The 26,238-nt window shown below is 40.9% G+C and overlaps 1 protein-coding gene across 1 annotated transcript; it reads left to right on the forward strand.

Moving 5' to 3' along the window:
* Nucleotides 1-26,085, forward strand: ptpn23a (protein tyrosine phosphatase, non-receptor type 23, a). Its single transcript, XM_079836735.1, has 24 exons — nt 1-249; nt 2,485-2,559; nt 2,707-2,834; nt 2,915-2,991; nt 3,138-3,187; nt 5,088-5,219; nt 5,341-5,421; nt 5,563-5,694; nt 5,815-5,862; nt 6,349-6,464; nt 6,550-6,629; nt 6,992-7,106; nt 8,877-8,942; nt 9,022-9,167; nt 19,905-20,210; nt 20,295-20,449; nt 20,543-20,694; nt 20,806-20,985; nt 21,121-23,818; nt 23,916-24,100; nt 24,206-24,310; nt 24,410-24,548; nt 24,645-24,758; nt 24,846-26,085. The coding sequence occupies exons 1-24, from the start codon at nt 166-168 to the stop codon at nt 25,437-25,439; spliced, it is 5,958 nt and encodes a 1,985-aa protein (XP_079692861.1). The 5' UTR covers nt 1-165; the 3' UTR covers nt 25,440-26,085.
* Nucleotides 26,086-26,238: the final 153 nt, after the last annotated feature.

The raw sequence follows: 26,238 nt of genomic DNA on the forward strand, positions 1-26,238 counted from the left end.
ACTTCCCGAGGCTGGAATCGCTTCCTGTATGGATGTAAATGGGGACATGACACAGTCGTTTAGAGCTGTAAAATTCAAAATAACACTTCCGCACGAATTTTTCCAAGTACTTGAACGCTATAATACTATTCTACTTTAGTCGGCTCAGCGAAATCGGCGGCTGCGATGGAAGCCGTGCCGCGAATGCCGATGATTTGGCTGGATCTAAAGGAGGCTGGAGAGTTTCAGTTCAGCCCGACTGTCAAACAGGTGAGGGACCAAACAGGCCTGTTCGAGTCACACAATACTGTCATTGCTCTTATATACTCTGAAAATAAACAAACTGTATGTTTTATATTGGTAATCTGCCACAAAATAAAGTTTTAGCCCTGGGCCCTGTTTTTCAGCTATTACGTGAGCTATTCTGTGTTTTCTTTCTTAATGAAAGTGGATGGGGACTGGTGCTGTCCAACATTAAAATAAGAAAGCATCATAGAAATGGTAAACTCTTGTGCTTTATTCTGAATCTTCTGCAGCCATAATATAGCTTTCTGTGAGAAACGTAGACATTTAAACTATTATTTAATGAACATCTTTATTAAAAAAAAAAAAAAAACCCAGACATTTTACTACAAATTTCTATTCTAATCTCTATTTTATGTTCCAACGAAAAAGAAAGTCATATGGGTTTTGAAAGACATGAGAGAGAACATTTTTAATTCAAGCAAAATAGTGCTGAAAAAAAGGTAAACATGAATAACTTTGACCTTTTTGCATTAGATGCTGTGAATTATGCATCATTCATTATGTCATTTACCAAATCAAATATCAGAACCTTTTTGTTTATTTGGTCACTCACTAACCTAAACACTGCCATGTTATCTTATGAGTTGGAATGACACGCCACTAGTCATGTTTTCAGTATAAATTTAGTTGGTTTCTCAGAGTGTCCCTCCTTGAGGATATATTCAAATGTACCTTCCATGTCATACTGTATTAAATGTTTATATTAATGCATTAAACGTTTCAAAAAATGCTTCCTTATCCTCTACCTCCTCCCAGTAGTCAGGAATTTTTATCAGCTTGCGTTATGTTAGTTATCAGATACATTCCTAACAAACTAGGCCAAAGGATAAATAGCAGGTTCGGGTTGTTAAAGGTGGTTGTTTATGTTTATACATGGTAATTATTGATAATGTTGCATGCAATCAAAATGACAGAACTATGATATTTTAGTGAAGCAGAGGAACTGCTGCGCCAGAATATCTTGTAGGCTCCATCATAAAGCCTGATTTTTTTCCAGGGCCCATTTACTGTGAAATCATTTAAACTGTTTATGATCCGAACACTACTTTGTTTTGTTTCTTTCAATCACCAGTGCATATTTCCTTTTTGAGGATTTTTCATTTAATCCTGAAAAAAAAATCTGAAAGATAAATTATGGCATAAAATAAATAAGAATATTTAAGATTTTGCACTATTTACATGTCACTCTCTAATCAAATAAGCAATTGTAAGCTCCATATATTCCAAATATTAGATTTTCTTTGTGTTGCATTAATGAAATTTGTGGCCAAAGAGATCAGGGCCTGTATTTATCAAGCCTCTGAGAATTACTCACAAGAACACTGCTAAGAATTGACTTGAGTAAAACAGTTATTGGCTCAAAGCTGCGCTTAAAAGTTAGTTATTAAGCATCTCAATCATAATTTAAGTGAACCGTAGGACTAAATCTTAAGTGCCAGTCTTAGAGATGATTCACGACACTTTGCTGTGCCACAAACGTGATTTTGGATGACGATTTTGATTTGCTTATTTAATTTAGGAATATTCTCAGATAAATTCACATTGAATTGTGAAATTCCTAAAATAATTTTCAAGAGAATACATTATGATATACACATTGGAAATGAAAGATAAACACGTTTTCCAGCCAGGATGTCTTAATTAAATACCGATATACGCTAGATTTTATGATGTAATCAGCAACTATGGATTCCAAAAGAAAACCGAACTGGCGGGAGGAAGAAGCGATTGCTACTGTTTGCTGAATTAGTCGAACAGCGGAAAGATGTTATAAAATACAAGTTCAGCCCAACATTAACCGGCGCTGACAATGATGCCTGCTCTGTCCAAACGATACCGTTTGATTAACTGCTCGTTGTCGAACATTTCAAAAACATTCTTCCTCTCGAAAGATTTGCGCACACGTCTCTGTCTCCTCAGTGCTATCACAAGCCCCTACTGGCAACTCCTAACCCCTTGAGAGACCTCTCGAGCTGTCTTAAATAACAGGGAGAGTAAGAGTGATTCTTAGCTTTAAGTAATTTGATAACTTGCTTTGATACTTAAGTTTGAAAGTAGGAGTACATTTCATGAATTCTCAGCACTTAAGACTAAAATGGCACTTTGAGAAGCTTGATAAATACGGGCCCGGACCACATTTTGCTTTTTTTCGTTTACCAATCCTTATCTGCTGAGCTGTAACTCTGCTCCTTTTCTCAGTTCATACTGAAGAACTATGGGGAAGATCCTGACAATTACAATGAGCAGTTGAAGAAGCTGGAACAACTCAGACAGGTGAGTCTTACAGTGCATTCAATGTATACTTTTAATCATTATGTGTCTTCCCTGTAAATCTATCTTGGCTTTGCTACCACCATGCTCTACCAGTTGAGCAACAGGTCATACCTTTTTTACATTCTCTGCATTGTCTTGCCTTTCTAGAGTGCTGTGAACGTCACACGAGACTTTGAAGGCTGCAGTACCTTAAGGAAGTACTTCGGGCAGCTGCATTATCTTCAGAGTCGGGTGCCTCTGGGATTGGGGCAGGAAGCTGCTGTCCCTATCTCCTGGTGAGGGCTCCAAACCAGCCATCATACTTGTGCACTTGCCTTTTGTCTTCCCCTTACACTTTTTTTTGTTTAATATATAGGACAGAGATATTTTCTGGAAAGACAGTGACCCATGATGACATCTGCTACGAGCAGGCCTGCATCCTTTATAATTTGGGTGAGTTAGTACTAGACTGATACGTATTATTCCTCTCGTCAATGACTGCATTGTCTGCGATTAAATAACTAATGTGTTGTTGAGAAGAGGGCATTGTTCAAGGTCAGGCTTGTTTTCTGATTCAAGTCATGTTTCCCATGCTGTAGGAGCACTCCATTCAATGTTGGGAGCCATGGACAACAGGGTGTCTGAAGAGGTGAGCTGAACTACAGAAGACACAGCATGGAATTATTTAAATGTCATGTGATTTAATGCAGTGTGCGCGTCATGTCGGAATTGCTGGTTCAACTTGGAAATATTCATACTATACGATACTATCACAAAATTAAGCCAAAATAAAGAGTTTTTTTTTTTTTTTAAATGATTGCTTCTAAGACATGGTAAAATGTTAACATAGAATTTACTGTAGATAAAAAATTTGGTATGGACTCGGGTGAAGGCCTAAAAAAACTTGAACTTGGTCTTGGTCCCCAATATACAGGGCATTGGTGACACCAGAATAAAAATATTTGTGATTCTGAAGCTGAAAATACAAAATTATGTTAGACACATATGCTTGCACTCTGTCACTGACTACATATAAATAATGTAGGCCCTTTTTCACTGGTAAAATCAGACGTTTGGCATCATCATTACCCACAAATATTTCTCCATTGCATTATTATACACTATATTCAAAATTATAAATAGTAGTTTCATGTAGTACTGAAACTGAAACTCCATAGACTTACATTTTTTGTCACACAGTACTCACGCTTTCAATGCAGGCATTCATTGGATAAAGACAAACCGCTCACACACATACTCTCCCAGTGCTTGCTATGTCCCTCCTCTCCCGCTATTAATGCACTTACATCATTAGAATAAACCATTTAATACGCCATACTACTTAAACTAAATGTGATATGGTGATTTAATATTCGCACTTTCACTTTGAGGAGTGCTGCTCCAGCACTTATATGCTTCAGATGATCAATGCAATCAATCACAGTTCTAATCGGCCAGTCCTATATTCATGATAACAAATCTGTTGAATGACTTCTGCGATTTCTTGTAACTTTTAACGTTAAAGGGGTTTTCCCGTGTCCTGAATATGACAGCGCTTATTTGTCAGTTGCGTCTTGTTCCCGTGTTCACGCAAGTTTTAGTCCTTTGTCCTTTCAAAAGTCTTCGCTAATCTAATGGCGTAATAACAAAGACTTTATATAGGGACTTTGGTAATAATGTAACGTCTGTTGCTGTCACTAATTTATATAGAGAATATTTACTATATAAAGATCATTGGTTGGTCAGGGACTATTTCTTCTGGCGGAAGGAAGGCTTTTAGTGATTTTACTTCATGAAAGTTGCATTGATACATATATTTTGGCTTTAATATCTTTTAATATAGTCGTGTCTAACAACACCCCCTAAATTCACTGTAAACCACGGCTTCACTGGGATTATTGTACATTCAAAAATGTAAATTTTGTCTTTATTTACTTGCATGTTGCTTTCGAACGTCATGCACGCTTTTGAACATCAGTGTTGTTTAATTTTGGGCAAATTATACATTTTAAATGCAGTAAGCTGAGCCTTAGATATAACTAACTCTATATCGTGAATCATAGGCCTATAGTTTACATCACCGATACATATCTTTGCATTTTTACAGTATATCGCGATATAACCAATGTATTGTTACACCCATAGTAATATGCATTTAGAAAATTGTGGGAATTTCCATTTCATCTGGACTTTAAGACATTATCAATAGTAAAATTATAACAAATATCATAACAGAACATAATTTCATAGTTGTACATTAGCTACTTTGCAGTCGTTTTGTTTTTACATGACACAGAAAGTGCTTCAGAGTTTTGTGAGCAATATAAATGTGACAGTCAGTGAACAGATTGTGGACAGTCTGTGGGTGTGCTGTGTGAGGTTGTGACTAAGTAGGAAAAGTAGAGATTTCATCTAAAATTCTTTTTTATTGGTCTGGAACTCACAATTATGCCATAGTAATTTGCTGTAATTTGTAAAATTACTGTAATTTGCAGTAAAATGATTTTTTTTTCTAGTTTTCTAACTCTCACTCTTCCCCTCACTGTTAGGGAATGAAAGTATCTTGCACGCACTTTCAGTGCTCAGCTGGAGCGTTCACCTACCTGCGCGATCACTTCAGCCACAACTTCAGTGTAGACATGAGTCACCAGATCCTCAATCTCAACATCAACCTCATGCTGGTATGATCTCTTAATAGTTTCTCTCATTTGCTTTCATATATATCTGTATATATGCTTATATACATCTTTTCTCATTTGCCATTTTGTAGATTAGGACTAAAGTACCAATTGCTCTTTTCAGGGTCAGGCCCAAGAGTGTCTGTTGGAAAAATCTATGTTGGACAACCGGAAGAGCTTCCTTGTTGCTCGGATTAGTGCCCAGGTACTAAAATTAAGCTATATCAGTGGTAAAGAATATTGAGGGGTTTTTACATTTTACCTTACAGTTTGTTACTAAATTTGAGCATTCTGGCTGCCGAATGACTGTAATATCTGATCGGACATGAAATCTTTTTGTCTTCAGGTGGTGGACTATTACAAAGAGGCGTGCAGAGCTCTGGAGAGCTCAGACACGGTTTCAATGTTAGGAAAGATACAGAAAGACTGGAAGAAATTAGTGCAAATGAAGATTTACTACTTTGCTGCAGTTGCTCATGTGAGTCTTCTATTCAAACTGATGTTGGAATAACTCCAAAGCAGGATATTCATATGTTTATTTATTTATTTTTTACATGTTTCTAAGCAAGTCATACTAAATCCTCTTTCTCTCAAACAGTTGCACATGGGGAAACAGGCTGAAGAGCAGCAGAAGTATGGAGAGAGGGTAAAATTTGTCGTCTTTTTCTGTCTTAAATTTAAATTAGTGGCCATCTGTGCTATTTGGCATGTAGAACTAGTTTCAACCTCATCTTAGTCTCTTGTTTAAAAAAAAAAGGAAGAACAGTGTGACTAATGTTTCTTGTTGTGTACTTCTATTTCTAGCTGGATGGACAAACTCGGTCCTGGTGGGCTGATGTCCTGTAGAGTTTAGCTCCAACCGTGATAAAACTCACTTGCCTCTGTAGCCTTCTAGTAATCCTGAAGACATTGATTTGCTGGTTCAGGTGTGTTTGTTTAGGGTTGGAGCTAAACTCTGCAGGACAGTTTCCCCATCCCTGTTCCCCACCCCATTCAGAGTTTGCCCATAGACTATTATATAGAAACTAATCAGAGGTAGAGAATGATTTTGAAATGAACCTAGAAAGAACCAGCTGTTTTGTAAATCGTTTTACTCTAATACTTTTTTAATTTACTTTTTATTTTTCAACAGGTTGCTTACCTTCAAAGCTCACTAGACAAACTTGGCGAAGCAATTAAGCTGGCTAAGGGTCAGCCAGACAGTGTACAGGAAGCCCTTAGATTTACCATGGATGTCATTGGGGGAAAGTAAGCAGATACGATAATTACCAAATGTATCATTCATTCTTTATAAAAGTCACAGGAAACACATTTGTGTCCCTTCTCATTTTAGATTTAATTCTGCCAAAAAAGACAATGACTTCATTTACCATGAATCTGTGCCATCTCTGGAGACATTGACCTCAGTGAAAGGTATTTTGGCCAACATTTGTTGTACACTGTGATGGTGTCATTAATTAGTTATATGTCATGACTACAATAAGTGCGTATTTCCATGAAATAAATATCAGTAAAGGAGCGATCACATTCACTGTTGCTCGATGAAACTTCACAAGCAAAATCCAGTTATTCCAATAGGAATCCGAGTTATCAGGAGTTTTGTGAGGGCAAAATTCATCGTGTTGACCACCAGAAAGATGCTTGGTTTGAAAGGGACTTCTGTGTGAGCTGTGCCTCATACATCTCTACTATTGACAAAAGACAATGCTTGCAGAATTTTGCTACTATTTCTCTAATGTGACTAAAGGATTAACACTCTCCTGCCTTCATCACAGGTGCCCCGTTGGTCAAAGCTTTGCCTGTAAACCCAACAGACCCTAGTGTGACTGGCCCAGACATCTTTGCAAAGCTGGTGCCAATGGCTGCCCACGAGGCCTCCTCACTTTACAGGTTTGGCTCAAGTCCTAACTATTCTTACATAATAGTGTGTGTGTGTGTGTGTGTGTGTGTGTGTGTGTGTGTGTGTGTGTGTGTGTGTGTGTGTGTGTGTGTGTGTGTGTGTGTGTGTGTGTGTGTGTGTGTGTGTGTGTGTGTGTGTGAGAGAGATTATCTCTTCATCGTGGGATATATTAGGCAGCAAGTGAACATTTTGTCCTCAAAGTTGATGTGCTAGAAGCAGAACAAATGGGCAAGCATAAGGATTTTAGCGAGTTTGACAAGGGCCAAATTGTGATGGCTAGATGAGTGGGTCAGAGCATCTCCAAAACTGCAGCTCTTGTGGGGTGTTCCCGGTCTGCAGTGGTCAGTATCTATCAAAAGTGGTCCAAGGAAGGAACAGTGGTGAACCAGCGACAGGGTCATGGGCGGACAAGGCTCATTGATGTATGTGGAGAGAAAAGGCTGACCCGTGTGGTCCGATCTAACAGACGAGCTACTGTAGCTCAAATTGCTCAGGAAGTTAATGCTGGTTCTGATAGAAAGGTGTCAGAATACACAGTGCATCGCAGTTTGTTGCGTATGGGGCTGCATAGCTGCAGACCAGTCAGGGTGCCCATGCTGACCCCTGTCCACCACCGAAAGCGCCAACAGTGGGCACATGAACATCAGAACTGGACCACAGGCACATGGCACCAGGATGCACTATGGAAAGAAGGCAAACCGGCGGAGGCAGTGTAATGCTTTGGGCAATGTTCTGCTGGGAAACCTTGGGTCCTGCCATCCATGTGGATGTTACTTTGACGCGTACCATCTACCTAAGCATTGTTGCAGACCATGTACACCCTTTCATGGAAACGGTATTCCCAGGTGGCTGTGGCCTCTTTCAGAAGGATAATGCGTCCTGCTACAAAGCAAAAATGGTTCAGGAATGGTTTGAGGAGCACAACAATGAGTTTGAGGTGTTGACTTGGCCTCCAAATTCCCCAGATCTAAATCCAATCGAGCATCTGTGGGATGTGCTGAACAAACAAGTACGATCCATGGAGGCCCCACCTCGCAACTTACAGGACTCAAAGAATCTGCTGCTAACATCTTGGTGCCAGATACCACAGCACACCTTCAGGGGTCTAGTGGAGTCCATGCCTCGAGGGGTCAGGGCTGTTTTGGCAGCAAAAGGGGGACCAACACAATTAGGAATAATGTTATGCCTGATCGGTGTGTGTGTGTGTGTATGTGTATATATATATATATATATATATATATATTAGTAATTATTAGGGATGTCCCGATCAGGTTTTTTTGCCCTCGAGTCCGAGTCATTTGATTACCGAGTCCCGATCCGATACTTCTATAATACATAAAAAAAGAATAAAGAAGAGTTCCAGAAAACAGATCCAGGATGTTCCTTATTTTTTATTTAATTCACCTTATTTAACCAATAGCGTCTCTGCAACAAAGTGGAGTCAAAAGGGTCTAACTCTGTGCCACCACATAACTATAGATGTGTTAAAAAATAATGAGAATATATATACATGTATATCCAAGTCCTGATCGGGACGTAACGTCCGATTCCGATCGAGTCTGAAACCACGTGATCAGGCCCGATTTCCGATCACGTGATCGGATCTGGCCATCCCTAGTAATTATATCATCTCTCTACAGTACTTCATTCTGATAATTGTTAATTCCCCTGTGCTATATTTGAAGAGTTAGGTCAAAGTGTCTGTGTTTTACCATTAAAGACTATTAACCATTAAAATCCTTTTTCTGTCAAATTGACAGTGAGGAGAAAGCCAAGCTGCTACGGGATGTCATGACAAAAATAGATGGCAAGAAGGAGACATTAGAGTGAGTACAAGCTTTTATATTTTATACGAAACAGGTAGACAGTATGTATCTAAATGTCTCAAATGTTATATTCCTATAGGCAATTCATGGACTCTCTCAGTCTGGACCCAGAGTCAGTGGACAATATGGAGATGTATAATACCCTTCCCTCTGTGCTGATGGAAAAATGTGCTGCGTTGAGTGTGAGACCTGACACTGTAAAAAACCTCATCCAATCAATGCAGGGTTAGTGATGTCTCTTTGAAGTCGCCCCCCCATGTTATTAGGGCCCAAGCCCTGAAAGGGCGCAGAGCCCTATTGTTCTTCCTCAGATTATTAGGGCCCAAGCCCAAAGGGCGCAGAGCCCTATTGTTCCCCTAAGGATTATTCTTTGTTTTTTTTTTTATTTTTTTTTTCGACTTCTCGGGTACTTTTGGGGCACTTAACATGCTCGAAAACTCTTGAAACTTTGCACACACGTCGGAATGCGCGGCCATCAGAGCCGGGCTGAAGCTGGTACCCGGGCGTGGCAGGGGGGCTCGACAGCGCCACCTAAAGTGGGGTCTGAAAACTTGGTCTATATATCAAACACACTTGCACGTACATGTATGAAACTCGGTACACATATAGACCTCATCGGGCCGAACAACTTTCGTGCTCATAGTTATGCGTCAGCCCAACAGGAAGTGAGCTATTATGGGTTGTTCGGAAAACGCATGCTCTGGAATTTAATATACTCCTCCGAGGCCATTGTTTCGATCATTGCCAAACTCGGTCAGCATTAAGTGAACATATCCAGGATGCTAAATTGCGAGCGGATTTTTGATATCTCGAAAAGTCTGGCCGTGGCGATGCAACGAATTTATGGCGAGAAAAGGGAAACAGGAAGTGTGTTTTAACTTGTGCAAATATTGACTGATTTGGATGAAACTTCAGCTGTGTGTTCGTTGTAAGAGGCCGATCACATGGATATGACTTTTGTGAGTCAAAGTTATAGCGCCACCAACTGGCAGCAGGAAGTGTGTCACTTTCAAAAATGCTTTGAATCACCATCTTATTTTCACCAGATTTATTTCAAACTTCATCAGTATAATGTGAAAACATGACAGATAGAGACGTATGAAATGGATTCCTAAAATTTCAAATACTGTTGCCATGGCAACGTGTCAAAGTTTAATAATCTTTTGGCTGTTCTGAGGCTCTTAGCATGCTTGAAATTGCTTGAAACTGCTTGAAACTCAACACACACATCAGAGATGTCAGTCAGTACACATGGGCAAAGCCTCAGAAACGGGCGGGGATGAGGGGCTCTCTAGCGCCACCTTTTGACAAAAGTGAAGGGCTTCGTTTCATCTACAATCACCAAACTCAGTATATATATATTGACCTCATCGAGCCGGACAACTTTCTAATTTACAGTCATTAGCTCTGACCAACAGGAAGTCAGATATTTTGGTTTGAAGGTGAACTTTTGGTTAAATCAGGGTCTGAGTTTTTACGTTCTCCTCGTAGGCGATTTATTCAATCTCCACCAAACTCGGTCAACATGAAACAAAGATACTGAAGATGCTAAAATGTGAACGGATATTGGATATCTCAAACGGTGTTTCCATGGCAAGGAATTAAATAAGGACAAAAAAGGGGAACAGAAATTCTCTGTGTCTGCTGCTCTCCCCTCAATGAACACAAGATGGCAGCATTGTATTAGTTTTGAAGCAGGATATAAAAAAAACTTGTTTCTCTCTCTCTCTCTCTCTCTCTCTCTCTTGTTTGTGATTTATGAGGACACAAATTTGTATAATGACATGGGTATTACACTGGTATTACAACGTGTATGTGTGTGTGTTTAAAAACATACTAAAACAATGTTTTATTAAAATGTAACCAAATAGCTTTAAAATAATCATACTATTTTTCAGATCAATATATTTATTTTATTTAATATATTTCTTCTGAATATTTATTCTCTGTCTGCCCTCCCCTCACTAAAAGGTAGCAGTGTTGTTCTGAGGCTCTTAGCATGCTTGAAATTGCTTGAAACTGCTTGAAACTCAACACACACATCAGAGATGTCAGTCAGTACACATGGACAAAGCCTCAGAAACGGGTGGGGATGAGGGGCTCTATAGCGCCACCTTTTGACAAAAGTGAAGGGCTTCGTTTCATCTACAATCACCAAACTCAGTATATATATTGACCTCATCGAGCCGGACAACTTTCTAATTTACAGTCATTAGCTCCGACCAACAGGAAGTCAGATATTTTGGTTTGAACGTGAATATTGGTATAATTCAGGCTCTGAGTTTTTACGTTCTCCTCGTAGGCGATTTATTCAATCTCCACCAAACTCGGTCAACATGAAACAAAGATACGGAAGATGCTAAAATGCGAACGGATTTTGGATATCTCAAACGGTGTTGCCATGCCGAGGGATTAAATAAGGACAAAAAAGGGGAATGTGTGCTGCCCTTCCCTCAATGAACACACGATGGCAGCAGTGTCTTAGTTTTGAAGCAGGATAAAAAAAAACCTTCTCTCTCTCTCTCTCTCTCTCTCTCTCTCTCTCTCTCTCTCTCTCTCTCTCTCTCTCTCTCTCTCTCTCTCTCTCTCTCTCTCTCTCTCTGTGTGTGTGTGTGTGTGTGTGTGTGTGTGTGTGTGTGTGTGTGTGTGTGTGTGTGTGTGTGTGTGTGTGTGTGTGTGTGCTTCTGTGATTTCTGAGGACATACATTTGTAGACATTTCATGTGTCCCCGTACATATATTGTTCTCTTCGAGCCGGACAACTTTCTAATTTAACTAATCTAATTTAACTAATTTAAAACTTTCTAATTTTAAATAAAAACGTCATGTGCTGTGTTTGCCAAGATCACGTATGATGCATATGCAGGGTATATGCAGGAATCCTGAAGTAAATTTTAATACCTTTTTAAGACTTTTTTAAGACCTTCTCAAAATATTTAAAGACCTCATCGGCGATGAGAACTACTGTTGAGCAATAAAATAAAAATATATAATCATAAGCTATAACAAAAATATATATTAAATTAGGTGAGTGGATAGTTAAAAAAAATTGCAATTACAAAAAGTAATTCTTGAAAAAACATCTCTGGACTAATTATCTTATCACCTGACAGCCGTGATTCCATGTACTCATTCAGACAGAACTCTTTTTTAAAACAGAGTGTGAGTGTGTTTTCTATACATGTGCTTTAAGGTCATGTGCTGTGTTTGCAAAGATCACTTTTGACACATTTGTCTTTAAATTCATTATTTACTGGCATAGTTCAAATTTATTTTAAAACAAAATTCACATTGTTTTCTACAAGTGTCTGTTTATAAGTGTCTTTTTTTCACAGAAAGTTTTTGTTTGAACGTGAATATTTGTATAATTCAGGGTCTGAGTTTTTACGTTCTCCTCGTTGGCGATTTATTCAATCTCCACCAAACTCGGTCAACGTGAAACGGAAGCTTAACGCATTAAAAATATTTAACGCAAATAACGCAGCGTCCGTTTTTATATCCATTTTTGCTTAGCGTTACATGATCACCACGCTCCTATTCATGTAAATGCTTCCAAGCGCGACAAGACACAAGAGAGCGCGCTGTATGCCAATGTCCTGTGTGTGTGTGTGTGTGTCAGTGTCCTGTCTGTGTGTGTGTGTGTGTGTGTGTGTGTGTGTGTGTGTGTGTGTGTGTGTGTGTGTGTGTCAGTGATGCGCGGGTTGATCCAAAATGAGCGGGTGCCTGCGGTCACCCGCGGTTACCCGCGGTAACGAGTCATCCAAAATAATTTTTAATGATATTCGGGTCGCGGTCGGTCGGGTCATCCTTATTTTCCTTTTGATTGTTGAGCGTTATTAAATTTTTAATAAATACTGACGCGGGACAAAATGCCCGCTTTCCCAACACGTTGAACTGAGCAATGCCATTGTGCCATTTTAATAGGCTACTTTTAAACGCATATAGCTCAGAAAAGTCAGTTTTATGTATTTTCTGAGAGGGGGCGGGATTTTTGTTGTCAGGGGAGAGACGCACACATCGATTAGACTGGATAAACACATGCAGCATCTTAATTGTTAAGAAAATGAAACAAAATAAATGAATAAATCAATCCATTAGGAGCGCAAACTGTTCTTTTTCTGAATGCTGTATGATATAGGCCTAGTCTAGTGTTATGTAATAAACATGTAATTTAGTTGAAGCTTCTATTCAAAAGCAACTATCACTCAGCTGGCATAAGAAAGTGAAACTAGCTCTTAAGGGCTTTCTCGCAGTTGACCTGCTGATGACCTTCAAGCCAGGTCGAAACATAAACATCGCGTTCATCAATAGTAGCCTATGCATCTAGACAGCTGAAATGGAAAATGATGGGCCGCCTCAAGAACTGCCTGCTCTCGCCGCTGCACCTCTGAGCGCACCACGTCAGGGCCTGAAACATTTTCTCAATGGCCCAATGAGCTACGATGAGCATTTATTACTTTAAAAAAATGCGGGTCAGGAAGCGGGGCGGGTACAATATTTTCTTCTTTTTTTTTTGCGGTCCGAGTTGCGGGCGGGTTAGTTCAAAACGTCGGTCGGGTGCGGGTTGTTTATACATTGACCCGCGCATCACTGGTGTGTGTGTGTGTGTGTGTGTGTGTGTGTGTGCCAGTGTCCTGTGTGTGTGTGTGTGTGTGTGTGTGTGTGTGTGTGTGTGTGTGTCAGTGTCCTGTCTGTGTGGATGCGTCTCATGTCAGCTAATCAAGGGACACTGACACACACACACACACACACACACACACACACTCGACGCATAGATAGACACGCGTTAGTGTCCTGCTCACATCGAGTTCTCTTTTGCTCTTGAACAAACAATAACACAGAGGATTTTGAGTATTCTCATATTAGAGTCTTAAATTAGTTAAATAACGTCTTAAATGAACTTAAAGAGTTGTGAGGAAATGAGATGCGCGGGACAGCGCGTGAGACCCGCGGCTGTTCTTAAAGTGACAGTAGCACTGATGATGCCTGTCATTAATGTTCATCAAAGAACAACGGGAACGGAGAAAATTGTAGCTTTAATGATGATTCATCTATATTTGATTTATTATTTATGCAGTTAAGGAAGGTTTGATAACTATTACATTTCTGTATAACAGGTAAGGCCATGGGTAAATATAACATTTATTATTTTGGGTTTATGTAAAGATTGTTTTAAGTTCACTTAAATTAAAAGTTGTTTTTTAAAGCCTAATAAATGTTGAAATTGGGAGCTTTCAGTTATACTGTAATGTAACGTCATTAATGTTTCATAGAGACTTTAGTATCAGTGATACTGGCCTTCATTCATAAAAAATGACAACACAACACATATTTACAATATGCTGTCTTTAAATTGTTTCTAAATTAATTTGGAGAGTAACTGAAATTATTACAATATCAAAATATTAAAAACGTAAAATATTAAAAACTTGCGATTAATCGCGATTAATTACAGAAAAAAATGTGATTAATTAGTTAATTTTTTTGTTAACGATGCCCAGCACTAATATATATATTATAAATATTTCTTTGAATAATCTATTGTGCCTGTGTGTGCTGCCCTTCTCTCAATGAACAAAAGATGGCAGCATTGTGTTAGTTTTGAAACAGGATATAAAAAACATTCCATGTCTTTCTTTCTGCCACTCTCTCTTAGGCTTTCACAAATAACTATCACTTGAAATAAAAACGTCATGTGCTGTGTTTGCCAAGATCACATATGATGCAGATGTCTTTTAATGAATAATTTACTGATATAATTTAAATGTATTAAAAGTAAATTTCACATGGTTTTTTAAAAGTGGCTGTTTATAATAAACTTCCATAAAATGTAGACACGTATCTTACTCTTACCTGACACTGATATTAAAATCATCTTTGCATTTTACTGTGATTTGGCTCAATTTATAAATTTTTTTATTAAAAAAAATTTATTGGACCACCCATATTGAAAGGAAAGCACGCTTTATGGTGCATAAGATTGGTGCACAAACGGTAGCTAAGGTAGGTCAAAAACACATGAAGAGAAATGTTAGGATAATACAACATCAGCATTTGAATGGTATTGTGAACTCATTCCAATTTGACCTTTGACATCATCTGACATGAAATTAATTTAAATTTAATTGATCTCATAGATGTGGCTGTTGTGGTTTGTGGTCATAGCAGCACCAACTGCTGCAGTTAATGTGGTGAATTCAGATGACTTTGACATAGTCCTTTTATGTTTTCCCATTTTAAATGCCTATTGCCTGCCATGCACAGTTAAACTGATGCCACCGGGGTGGCGGTGCCACCGGCTTGGGCCCGTCATCGCTGCTCGCAGCTTTAATTCTTTGTTTTTTTTTTTTTTTTTGTTTTTTTTTTCGACTTCTCGGGTACTTTTGGGGCACTTAACATGCTCGAAAACTCTTGAAACTTCGCACAGGCGTCGGAATGCGCGGCCATCAGAGCCGGGCTGAAGCTGGTACCCGGGCGTGGCAGGGGGGCTCGACAGCGCCCCCTAAAGTGGGGTCTGAAAACTTGGTCCATATATCAAACACACTTGCACGTACATGTTTGAAACTTGGTACACATATAGACCTCATCGGGCCGAACAACTTTCGTGCTCTAAGTTATGCGTCAGCCCTACAGGAAGTGAGCTATTATGGGTTGTTCGGAAAACGCATGCTCTGGAATTTAATATACTCCTCCGAGGCCATTGTTTCGATCATTGCCAAACTCGGTCAGCATTAAGTGAACATATCCAGGATGCTAAATTGCGAGCGGATTTTTGATATCTCGAAAAGTCTGGCCGTGGCGATGCAACGAATTTATGGCGAGAAAAGGGAAACAGGAAGTGTGTTTTAACTTGTGCAAACATTGACTGGTTTGGATGAAACTTCAGCTGTGTGTTCGTTGTAAGAGGCCGATCACATGGATATGACTTTTGTGAGTCAAAGTTATAGCGCCACCAACTGGCAGCAGGAAGTGTGTCACTTTCAAAAATGCTTTGAATCACCATCTTATTTTCACCAGATTTATTTCAAACTTCATCAGTATAATGTGAAAACATGACAGATAGAGACGTATGAAATGGATTCCTGAAATTTCAAATACTGTTGCCATGGCAACGTGTCAAAGTTTAATAATCTTTTGGCTGTTCTGAGGCTCTTAGCATGCTTGAAATTGCTTGAAACTGCTTGAAACTCAACACACACATCAGAGATGTCAGTCAGTACACATGGGCAAAGCCTCAGAAACGGGCGGGGATGAGGGGCTCTCTAGCGCCACCTTTTGACAAAAGTGAAGGGCTTCGTTTCATCTACAATCACCAAACTCAGTATATATATTGACCTCATCGAGCCGGACAACTTTCTAATTTACAGTCATTAGCTCCGACCAACAGGAAGTCAGATATTTTGGTTTGAAGGTGAACTTTTGGTTAAATCGGGGTCTGAGTTTTTACGTTCTCCTCGTAGGCGATTTATTCAATCTCCACCAAACTCGGTCAACATGAAACAAAGATACTGAAGATGCTAAAATGTGAACGGATATTGGATATCTCAAACGGTGTTTCCATGGCAAGGAATTAAATAAGGACAAAAAAGGGGAACAGAAATTCTCTGTGTCTGCTGCTCTCCCCTCAATGAACACAAGATGGCAGCATTGTATTAGTTTTGAAGCAGGATAAAAAAAAACTTGTTTCTCTCTCTCTCTCTCTCTCTCTCTCTCTCTCTCTCTCTTGTTTGTGATTTATGAGGACACAAATTTGTATAATGACATGGGTATTACACTGGTATTACAACGTGTATGTGTGTGTGTTTAAAAACATACTAAAACAATGTTTTATTAAAATGTAACCAAATAGCTTTAAAATAATCATACTATTTTTCAGATCAATATATTTATTTTATTTAATATATTTCTTCTGAATATTTATTCTCTGTCTGCCCTCCCCTCACTAAAAGGTAGCAGTGTTGTTCTGAGGCTCTTAGCATGCTTGAAATTGCTTGAAACTGCTTGAAACTCAACACACACATCAGAGATGTCAGTCAGTACACATGGACAAAGCCTCAGAAACGGGCGGGGATGAGGGGCTCTATAGCGCCACCTTTTGACAAAAGTGAAGGGCTTCGTTTCATCTACAATCACCAAACTCAGTATATATATTGACCTCATCGAGCCGGACAACTTTCTAATTTACAGTCATTAGCTCCGACCAACAGGAAGTCAGATATTTTGGTTTGAACGTGAATATTGGTATAATTCAGGCTCTGAGTTTTTACGTTCTCCTCGTAGGCGATTTATTCAATCTCCACCAAACTCGGTCAACATGAAACAAAGATACGGAAGATGCTAAAATGCGAACGGATTTTGGATATCTCAAACGGTGTTGCCATGCCGAGGGATTAAATAAGGACAAAAAAGGGGAATGTGTGCTGCCCTTCCCTCAATGAACACACGATGGCAGCAGTGTCTTAGTTTTGAAGCAGGATAAAAAAAAACCTTGTTTCTCTCTCTCTCTCTCTCTCTCTCTCTCTCTCTGTGTGTGTGTGTGTGTGTGTGTGTGTGTGTGTGTGTGTGTGTGTGTGTGTGTGTGTGTGTGTGTGTGTGTGTGTGTGTGTGTGTGTGTGTGTGTGTGTGTGTGTATGTGTGTGTGTGTGTGTGTGTGTGTGTGTGTGCTTCTGTGATTTCTGAGGACATACATTTGTAGACATTTCATGTGTCCCCGTACATATATTGTTCTCTTCGAGCCGGACAACTTTCTAATTTAACTAATCTAATTTAACTAATTTAAAACTTTCTAATTTTAAATAAAAACGTCATGTGCTGTGTTTGCCAAGATCACGTGTGATGCATATGCAGGGTATATGCAGGAATCCTGAAGTAAATTTTAATACCTTTTTAAGACTTTTTTAAGACCTTCTCAAAATATTTAAAGACCTCATCGGCGATGAGAACTACTGTTGAGCAATAAAATAAAAATATATAATCATAAGCTATAACAAAAATATATATTAAATTAGGTGAGTGGATAGTTAAAAAAATTTGCAATTACAAAAAGTAATTCTTGAAAAAACATCTCTGGACTAATTTTATAAAATCTAAAAATGTTAATGAAAAGGTACAAATTACTTTGTGTTCTTATTAAATACATTTATAAAAAAAACAATTTATATTTAATTTATATATGAATGTAAATAATTATATGGGCCTACACAAATAATATAACATTTCAAGATTTATAGTTTATTGTAAACGTAATGTGCAGCTCTGTAAAGGGGCAACAAATATATGATAGATACGTGAGAACAAGATTTTTTTTAATCATCTTTAAGTGCACAAAACTATGAAAATATATGAAAGCGTGGCACAATGTGCTTATGCGCATCCCGGGTGCAGAATGATGCGCTTAAAGCAACATGGAGTCAGAGGGCGCAGTGCACCGCGAGTGCACATTAAAAAGTTCACGGCATAAAGAGACGATGAGCGTTGAGCGCACAAATCCTAGTCTACTATGTATATCGGTCGGTTTCTTCACAGTTTTAAATTCCGGTTATTGTGCGTGTGATGCCTTGTGTTGTCACCCGGGTAGGGAGCACAACATCGTTCAGAAACCGCTAGATAAACTCCAGGAAGATAAATTATTTTATCTGCATATCAAGTATTATAACGGGAATATATCATCTTGGAGTGAGCTTTACCGAGCAGCTGACTGACTGTAACCAAACACGACGCGCAGTTTGAATGCTGAACGGAGAATGATGGACAGCTACAGCGGAGGAAAGACATTCAGCTATGGAATGGCTTTAGATGACTTTGTACTAGCAAATCATAAAATACTAATAATGATTGCTGAAAGATCATGTGACAATATATATTTCTGATGATTATTTAATTACCACGACATGCCTAATCTGAGCAAGGGACTGCCTGTCTTGAGTTTTGTCGACAGACGGAGGTGGCACGAAATGTGACGGAGGCGGCCGCTATGCAGGAAAAACCATAGAAAAACCCTGCGGTCATTGTTTAAACTCATCCTACTCCAACCAGGAGTCCGCAAATTTACATTTCCCCATTTCGGAGTCTGTTTCGCAACGTGTGGAGGGCGACACATCACCTAACTGCGCATTTCGCAAAATACGTGACATCACCCATAGACGGTGTGCGCGCCCGAGCTGATCTCACTGACATATCACTATTCAGACAGGACTAGTTTTTGTAAATTATATTTGAGTTACAATTCTCATCAACCAACATCTGTGATTTCAAATATATTCAAAATAATGTTTTCGGAGAGTGAAGTAAAAAAAACTTTCTCCCACCATTTAGATTTTATTTATTTTTGTTGTTAAAATCTTGTGAATCTTGTTCAATGTGCAGATTGCCTCTCTCTCAGTCCTTCCCCTCCCCCCTCACTCTCAGGCTCACCCTGGGTGTGTGTGTGTGTGTGGGGTCTCTCTCTCACCCTGTGAGTTTGTGTGTGTGCCTTTCTCTCTTGATGATGATAATTTACCCCTTTCATATCATAGACTATCACAAATAACTCACTTGTGAATAAGTAAAAAAAGAACTATACAAATACCTTGAATTAAATACTGGCCTTCTGGACTTATAACATTTTGAGCAGGAAAAGATAACTTTTCACATATTTGAAAGAGATCTATTTCATCCCATGACATTAAAAATCATCTACATTTAAATGACATCATGGGTGTGGCTTGTGGTGATAGTGGCACCAGCTGCTTCGGTAAATGTGACATATTCGAGCGATTTAAAAAAATTATCCTGTTTAAATGCATATTGCCTGCCGTGCACAGTTATGCTGATGCCACCGGCGTGGCGGTGCCACCGGCTTGGGCCCGTCATCGCTGCTCGCAGCTTTAATTTTATTTTGCACTGGTATTTAAAGCTGATTAATTTAGCTTTGATTCTTCAAACAAGCATCAGGAAAAAGTCTCAATGTTTCCTCCATCTTCAGTCCTCTCAGGTGTGTTCACTGATGTGGAAGCCTCTCTGCGGGAGATCCGAGATGTGTTGGATGAGGATGAGACAGAGGAAAGAAGACTAGAAGAGGCTGCTGGGAAGCAGGCTGTACCAGATCGGCCTTCAACCTTGGCTGAGCTGCGGAGGGACTTGGAAAAGTATTTGGAAGCCCACGAGAAAGCCAGCTTCACCAACACAGAACTTCATCGGGCCATGAATCTGCACATCAGCAATCTAAGACTCCTCGGTGGACCACTAGACACTCTTAGAGAAGCATTGCCGAGACCTCAACTTAGTGAGGGTGGGTGTTTTGTTACAACATCATTTAAAAAAAACACATCATGTTATTTATGTTTATGAGAATTATAATTTTTGAGATTTTCAGATGAGATGGCCGGTCTCCAGACTATGAAACGAATTCTGAGTAAAGTGCAAGAAATGCGGGACCAACGAAACTCCCTGGAGAAGCAGCTTAGAGACCTCATTCAGCACGACGACATCACTACTGCTCTGGTCACAACTGAGCGTGCTGACATGAAGGTATAGGCTTTACATACTTGTTTTTAAAGGGATTGTATTAGAAATCTATCACTGTGCATTGTAGTTTTAACTTTGCTCACTTTTCCCTCATAGAAACTGTTTGAGGAGCAGCTTAAGAAGTATGAGCAGGTGAAAGTATACATTGATCAGAACCTGGCAGCTCAAGAGAATATCCTGAAGGCACTGACAGAAGCTAACGTACAGTATGCCACTGTGCGCAAGGGCCTGACAGAAACCGAACACAAGTATGACTTGAGGGATAACATTTAAATGTGACAAACATGCACATATTTTTTCAAGTGTAGCATTTTCAGAATACTTCTAAAGGATATAAATGGTGTCTATTTACTTTTTAGATGGAACAGCACTGTACAGATGCTTGTGGCCTCCTATGAGGCTTATGAAGACCTAATGAAGAAATCTCAGGAGGGCAAAGAGTTTTATGAAGATCTGGAAACAAAGTCCTCTCGCTTATTGGAGAGAGCCAAGACTGTCTGCAAAGTCCGAAAGGAGGAGAGACAAGCCATTATGGAAAGGTGACTGAGTGATCACCAATCTATTCATGTGTAAACTTACTCAATTGTATAATTCTTTGCACAGAAAAAAACTTTGTCAAACATTTTTAATAGAAAGTTTGATGTATTCATTTAATTCTGCTTAATGTCTGACAGAGAGCTAAAAAAAAAGGCTCCCCAAAGACCCACTGCCCCAAAGCCTCCCCAGAAGAAAGGCCAATGTGTGGATCCCGCCATCTCTGATGACCCTGAACTAGCAGAGCTGAGTGCTGCTATCCTAGCCCTTGGTGGAGATCTCCCAGAAGAGTTACGCAGCCTGCCTCCTGAACTCGCCATTCCACCATCTGGTCATCCCGCAACACTTTCTGCGGCAGCTGCTAGCTCCATTCTGCGCTGGCCTGGAGCTAGCTCAGCATTACTTTTTGCGCAACCCCGATTTCCCCCAAATTTTCCGCCTCCTGAAGTTCTTGCTCAAATCTCCCGTTTTCCATCACCTCAGAGTTTCACACATCAACAGTTCCCACAGATGCCCAATCCTCAGGTCCTTCCACCACCACCTGTGTCTGGGTACTGCCCTCCATCTTCTCAGAACCAACCTGGCCCACCAGTTACTCCAGTCCGACCTTCCACCACTACAGTGGATAGTGTACAGACACCAATTCCTAGCTACAGTCCTGCATCTGCCCAGTCAGTTATGCCTCCTCCTGGCCAACATCAACCAGTGTCATCGGTGTATTCAGCTCTACCTCAGATGGCACCCCATGCCCAGTACATGCAACAACCTGGTGTTCCCATGGGTCAACCTCCACAGGCAATGCCAGCCGCTCATCCACAGCCTCAACCTCGGCCTCAGCAGATATTTGCTCAGCAAGGTGGTCAAAGCCAACCACAGCCGTTTTACCCATCTATACATACTCAACAACAAATTCCAAGACCTTTGACTGGGCCACAGCACACTCATCCTCAATTCCCACAGTACATAGCCCAAATAAGACAACCAGGACCACCAAACTTTCAGCAACCTCAAATCCAAGCACAGTTTGGAGCTCCAGCTACTCATGTGCAGCCCCATCAGGGTTACTCTCCTGCCTCTTTTGTTCCGAAGTCCCAACCTCCTCAAGTTAACACTCCGGGCCAGATGTCACATCCAGGCATGCCTCCACAGATGCCACCATGCCCCCAACCAGTGCCTCCTGTGTCAATGCCACACTTAGCTCATGTTAATCAGCAAATGCCCCAGTCCTCCCAACCAGGGCCCTCTATGTCAATGCCACATTTAGCCCACGTTAATCAACAAATTCCCCCTTCCTCCCAGCCATTGCCCTCTGTGCCAATGCCACGCTTAGCACATGTCAATCAACAGATTCCCCCTGCTTCCCAGCCCCAAACACCTCCTGTCATCAATCAGTTGCCCCATGCGCCTCACCCTCATATACACCCATCCTCTCATCATTTAGGCCCTGCACCCCATATGCAGATACCCCCTGTCTCAAAACCGATGCCTCCTCCCCAGCAGTCACAAATGCTTGCACCATCCACTCATGTGTCTCCTCCATCTCACCCACAAATGCCTGCAGTCTCCCAACCGCTATCTCACTGCCCCCAGTCCCAGATTATCCCTACTCATCAACCCAACCAACAGCCATCGTACCCAGCAGTCCCTCTGAGGGCTACTGTTCCTGTTCAACCTCCGGGACCCCATGGCCCACTCTCATCACAAATGCACCCCAGCACTCCTTCACAGCATCAAAACCACCCTCATCCTCAAATCCTTCCCCAGTCCTGTCCTCCAGCACTCCCTCACAATATCTACAAACCCCCTCCTAGCTCTGCACCTGTGAGTTTTCAAGGAGGTATTCCTATGGTTCCCAACCAGACTGTGGCCTCTCTGCAACCTCAATCCCAGCCACCCACTTCACAGCCTTTAGCCCCACAACAGCTACCTCCAGGAGGCCCATTATCTTATGCTGTTCCACAAGGTGGAAACATTCCTCCAGGACCAATGCAGCATCCTGTAGCTGCTGCTCCCCCAGGGCCTCAAATCATGATACCTCCATCATCAGGAGCACCAGGTGCACCACAGCCTCATGTGCTACCTTCTCCTGCCCCATCACCGTCTCCCTCTCCTGGTCCTCCATCACTTGGTATGGTATCCCAGCGACCATCTCCTGCTCTTACCCCAGTTGGAGGAGCAGCAGCATTGCCGCAGTCCTCAGTTCAGGCTCAAACTCCCACTGGTCCCATACCTCCACCTGACACTTTGTTTCAGCGACAGAACTCTAGCACTGATGACTTGCTTTCCTCAAGCCCTGAGAGCCAGCATGGAGGCACCAAGGACACAGCCAATGTCTTACTACCCACCAAAGCTGACCCTCAGGAGGAACATCACAGAAAGAAAGCCGAGGGTGTGAGACTCATTCAGGGTGACCCTTACCAAGCACCAGAGAGGGTCTCAAAACTCAGTGCACAGCTAGAACGGTTTCGATCAACTGTCCAATCCTTAGAGCGCCCAACAGGGAAGAGAGGTCTGTCAGAACTTGATATTAAATGGAAAGAACTGCAGGAGCAACATGAGAAGGATACTCGCCAGCTCTCTATTGCCATTGCTCGTTGCTACACCATGAAGAACCGCCATCAAGATGTGATGCCTTATGACTGCAATCGTGTTGTCTTGAGCTCCGGTAAAGATGATTACATTAACGCCAGTTTCATTGAGGACCTATCTGCATACTGCCCCCGGCTCATTGCAACACAGGCTCCCCTCACTGGCACCGCAGCCGACTTCTGGCTCATGGTTTATGAGCAGAAGGTTTCTGTAATCGTCATGCTAGTGTCTGAGCAAGAACTGGAGAAGGTAAATATGTTTTATAATTGAAATATCTTGATATTTTCTAGAGTATCAGTTGCTGTTGGTATTATTTTAAAAGTTTTACTATGTGTTTTATTCCTAGCAAAAGGTGTTGCGCTACTTTCCATCAGAGAGAGGCCAACAACTTGCTCAGGGTCCAATCACCCTTACATTGACCACCCAGAAAAGCACTCCTACTCATATAGAGCGCATGATAGGACTACAGTATCGGGACCAGAGTCTGAAACGCACTGTTGTACACCTCCAGTTTACTTCGTGGCCTGAACTGTGAGGGCTCGTTCTCCATACATATTCAGAGCCAATCTATTAAAATGGCTGCCTCTTGAAACACTTGTCACTCATGTTTTTGGTTTATTTATTTTTTCTGGAAAGGGGCCTTCCCGAGAGTAAAAGCAACCTCATCTGTTTCATTCAAGAAGTCCATGGACATTACTTGCTTCAGCGCCCGCTACACACTCCAGTTGTTGTGCATTGCAGGTACTATATTTCAACATGCATCAATTATTAATGACAATGAACAAATAGACAAAGCTAAGCAAAAGTAGGAAAGTGCAAGTATTTTTTTGTTTCTTGTAGCTCTGGTGTTGGCCGTACTGGCGCCTTCTGTCTGCTTTATGCAGCATTACAAGAAATTGAGGCTGGCAATGGTATACCTGACTTGATCCAGCTGGTGAGGAAGATGAGGCAGCAGAGGAAGAACATGCTCCAAGAAAAGGTAATTGTTCACTTGCAGTGAGATTTGAGATTTTGCAATTGAGTGTTCAATCGATAGAATATAATGGGGTTTTTTTTGTTAAAAAAATCTCCACAGCTTCACCTCAAATTTTGCTATGAGGCTGTTCTTAAACATACAGAGCAGGTTCTGCAACGCCACGGCATCATAACGTCCCCTTGCACCAGGACCCCAAACAACATTGCTTTGAAGGTAACTTCTTATTTACTCACTTTTCTGTTTAAAAAAAAAATGAACACAAGTGTGACTGTTTATCTAATGTTATGTGTGTCTTTCTAGTCATACTCGCGACCGGAATCTCAAGATATTGTTCTGGGAGGAGACATGCCTATTAGCTCCATACAGGCCACCGTAGCCAAACTAAGCATTCGACCACCCAGTATTGACCATGAACAAGAGCCCAGCCAAGAACAGATTCCCTCTGCTTCCGAAGTGGCAAGCATAGAGGAACCAGATCCTACAGATATGTCACTTCAGTCTTCTCAGGACCCTCTTTATTATGAAGCGATGCCTGATTCCATTAGTCCTCCCCTCTCTTGCACTTCTTCTCCAGGCAAGACACAGTCACCTTCGCCTCCTAGCGGCCACGGGAATGGGTTCACTGGGTCCACCCCTGCCTCCCCTGGCTCAAATCACCACCCTACCACTGACGCTGCACCTCGTGCTCCCTCGCCACCCACCTCCTCATCTTTAGACCTGCTGGCTTCTCTCACACCTGAAGCCTTCACGCTGGACAGTGCCCATCGAGGAAAACAGCGGATTAACAAGCAAAGCTTCCTTCATCCGCAGGAGGGCAAAGGCCTGCAGGGACCTCCAGAGGGCGATGATCCGCTCAGTAGTTTGGATCCTCTCTGGACACTCAACAAAAGCTGAAACAGAACTCGGTTTTATCTTCTCCGCCACAGGCAGTCCTGTTAGGAACTGTTTCTGACCCCATGTAACACCTTGTCCATGTTCATGCCTCTTGAACCTCATCACTGTCTATTTGCTTATGTCCTGATAAGTCTTTTCAGTTGACCCTTTTTCAGCACTGACCCTGGTGTTCGTTACATTCCGTAAATCCAGCCTTGTCTCCTAGCATGCACTCCTAATGCCATGGTGTTTGTGATTGCCTGTAAGGTGCCGGAGTTTTGGTTCTTCTGCAGTGGGCATCTGCCTCTACACCAAAAATGCAAACACTGAGAATGGAAACAGTGTGTTAGAAACTGACATGCAAGCTACTATTGTCATTATCAGAAAACATATTAACGGTTTCATTGAGCGACTATCTGCTCGTTCTTTGTACACATGCTGCTTGCATTGTGGGTTGTATATTATGTCACTGCACATGTCTCTGAGCTACAACGTATATGTAGGGACAAATTGAGGATGGTGATGAAAATACTACTTGATATGACTTGATGTACTCGTTATATTTAAAACACATTTCTGACTCACTTCAGAAATCATAGCATTTTTATGAGTTGATTCTAACTTGTCATTCTTTGAATTATGTAAATAAATCTTAACAAATGTCAGTATATTGTTGTCTTTTCACATTTTGTTTGAAAAACTAATCAAAAGAGGTAAACGTCTCGTTTGCCTCTGGTGGTCTTTCTCTATTGATGGCTATGCAAAAATGTTTACCATTTAAAATGTTAATAATTATTTTAGTTTGACCAAAAAATCCTTT

Source organism: Gobio gobio (genome assembly GCF_949357685.1).
Source record: "Gobio gobio genome assembly, chromosome: 15".
NCBI lineage: Eukaryota > Metazoa > Chordata > Actinopteri > Cypriniformes > Gobionidae > Gobio > Gobio gobio.

Excerpts from the sequence above, each read along its gene's own strand:
- ptpn23a (XM_079836735.1), top strand. The coding sequence starts at position 166 with ATGGAAGCCGTGCCGCGAATGCCGATGATTTGGCTGGATCTAAAGGAG. Across the intron at positions 2,992-3,137 it reads CTGCATCCTTTATAATTTGG|GAGCACTCCATTCAATGTTG; the intron begins GTGAGTTAGTAC and ends CCCATGCTGTAG. Across the intron at positions 5,422-5,562 it reads TTGCTCGGATTAGTGCCCAG|GTGGTGGACTATTACAAAGA; the intron begins GTACTAAAATTA and ends TTTTGTCTTCAG.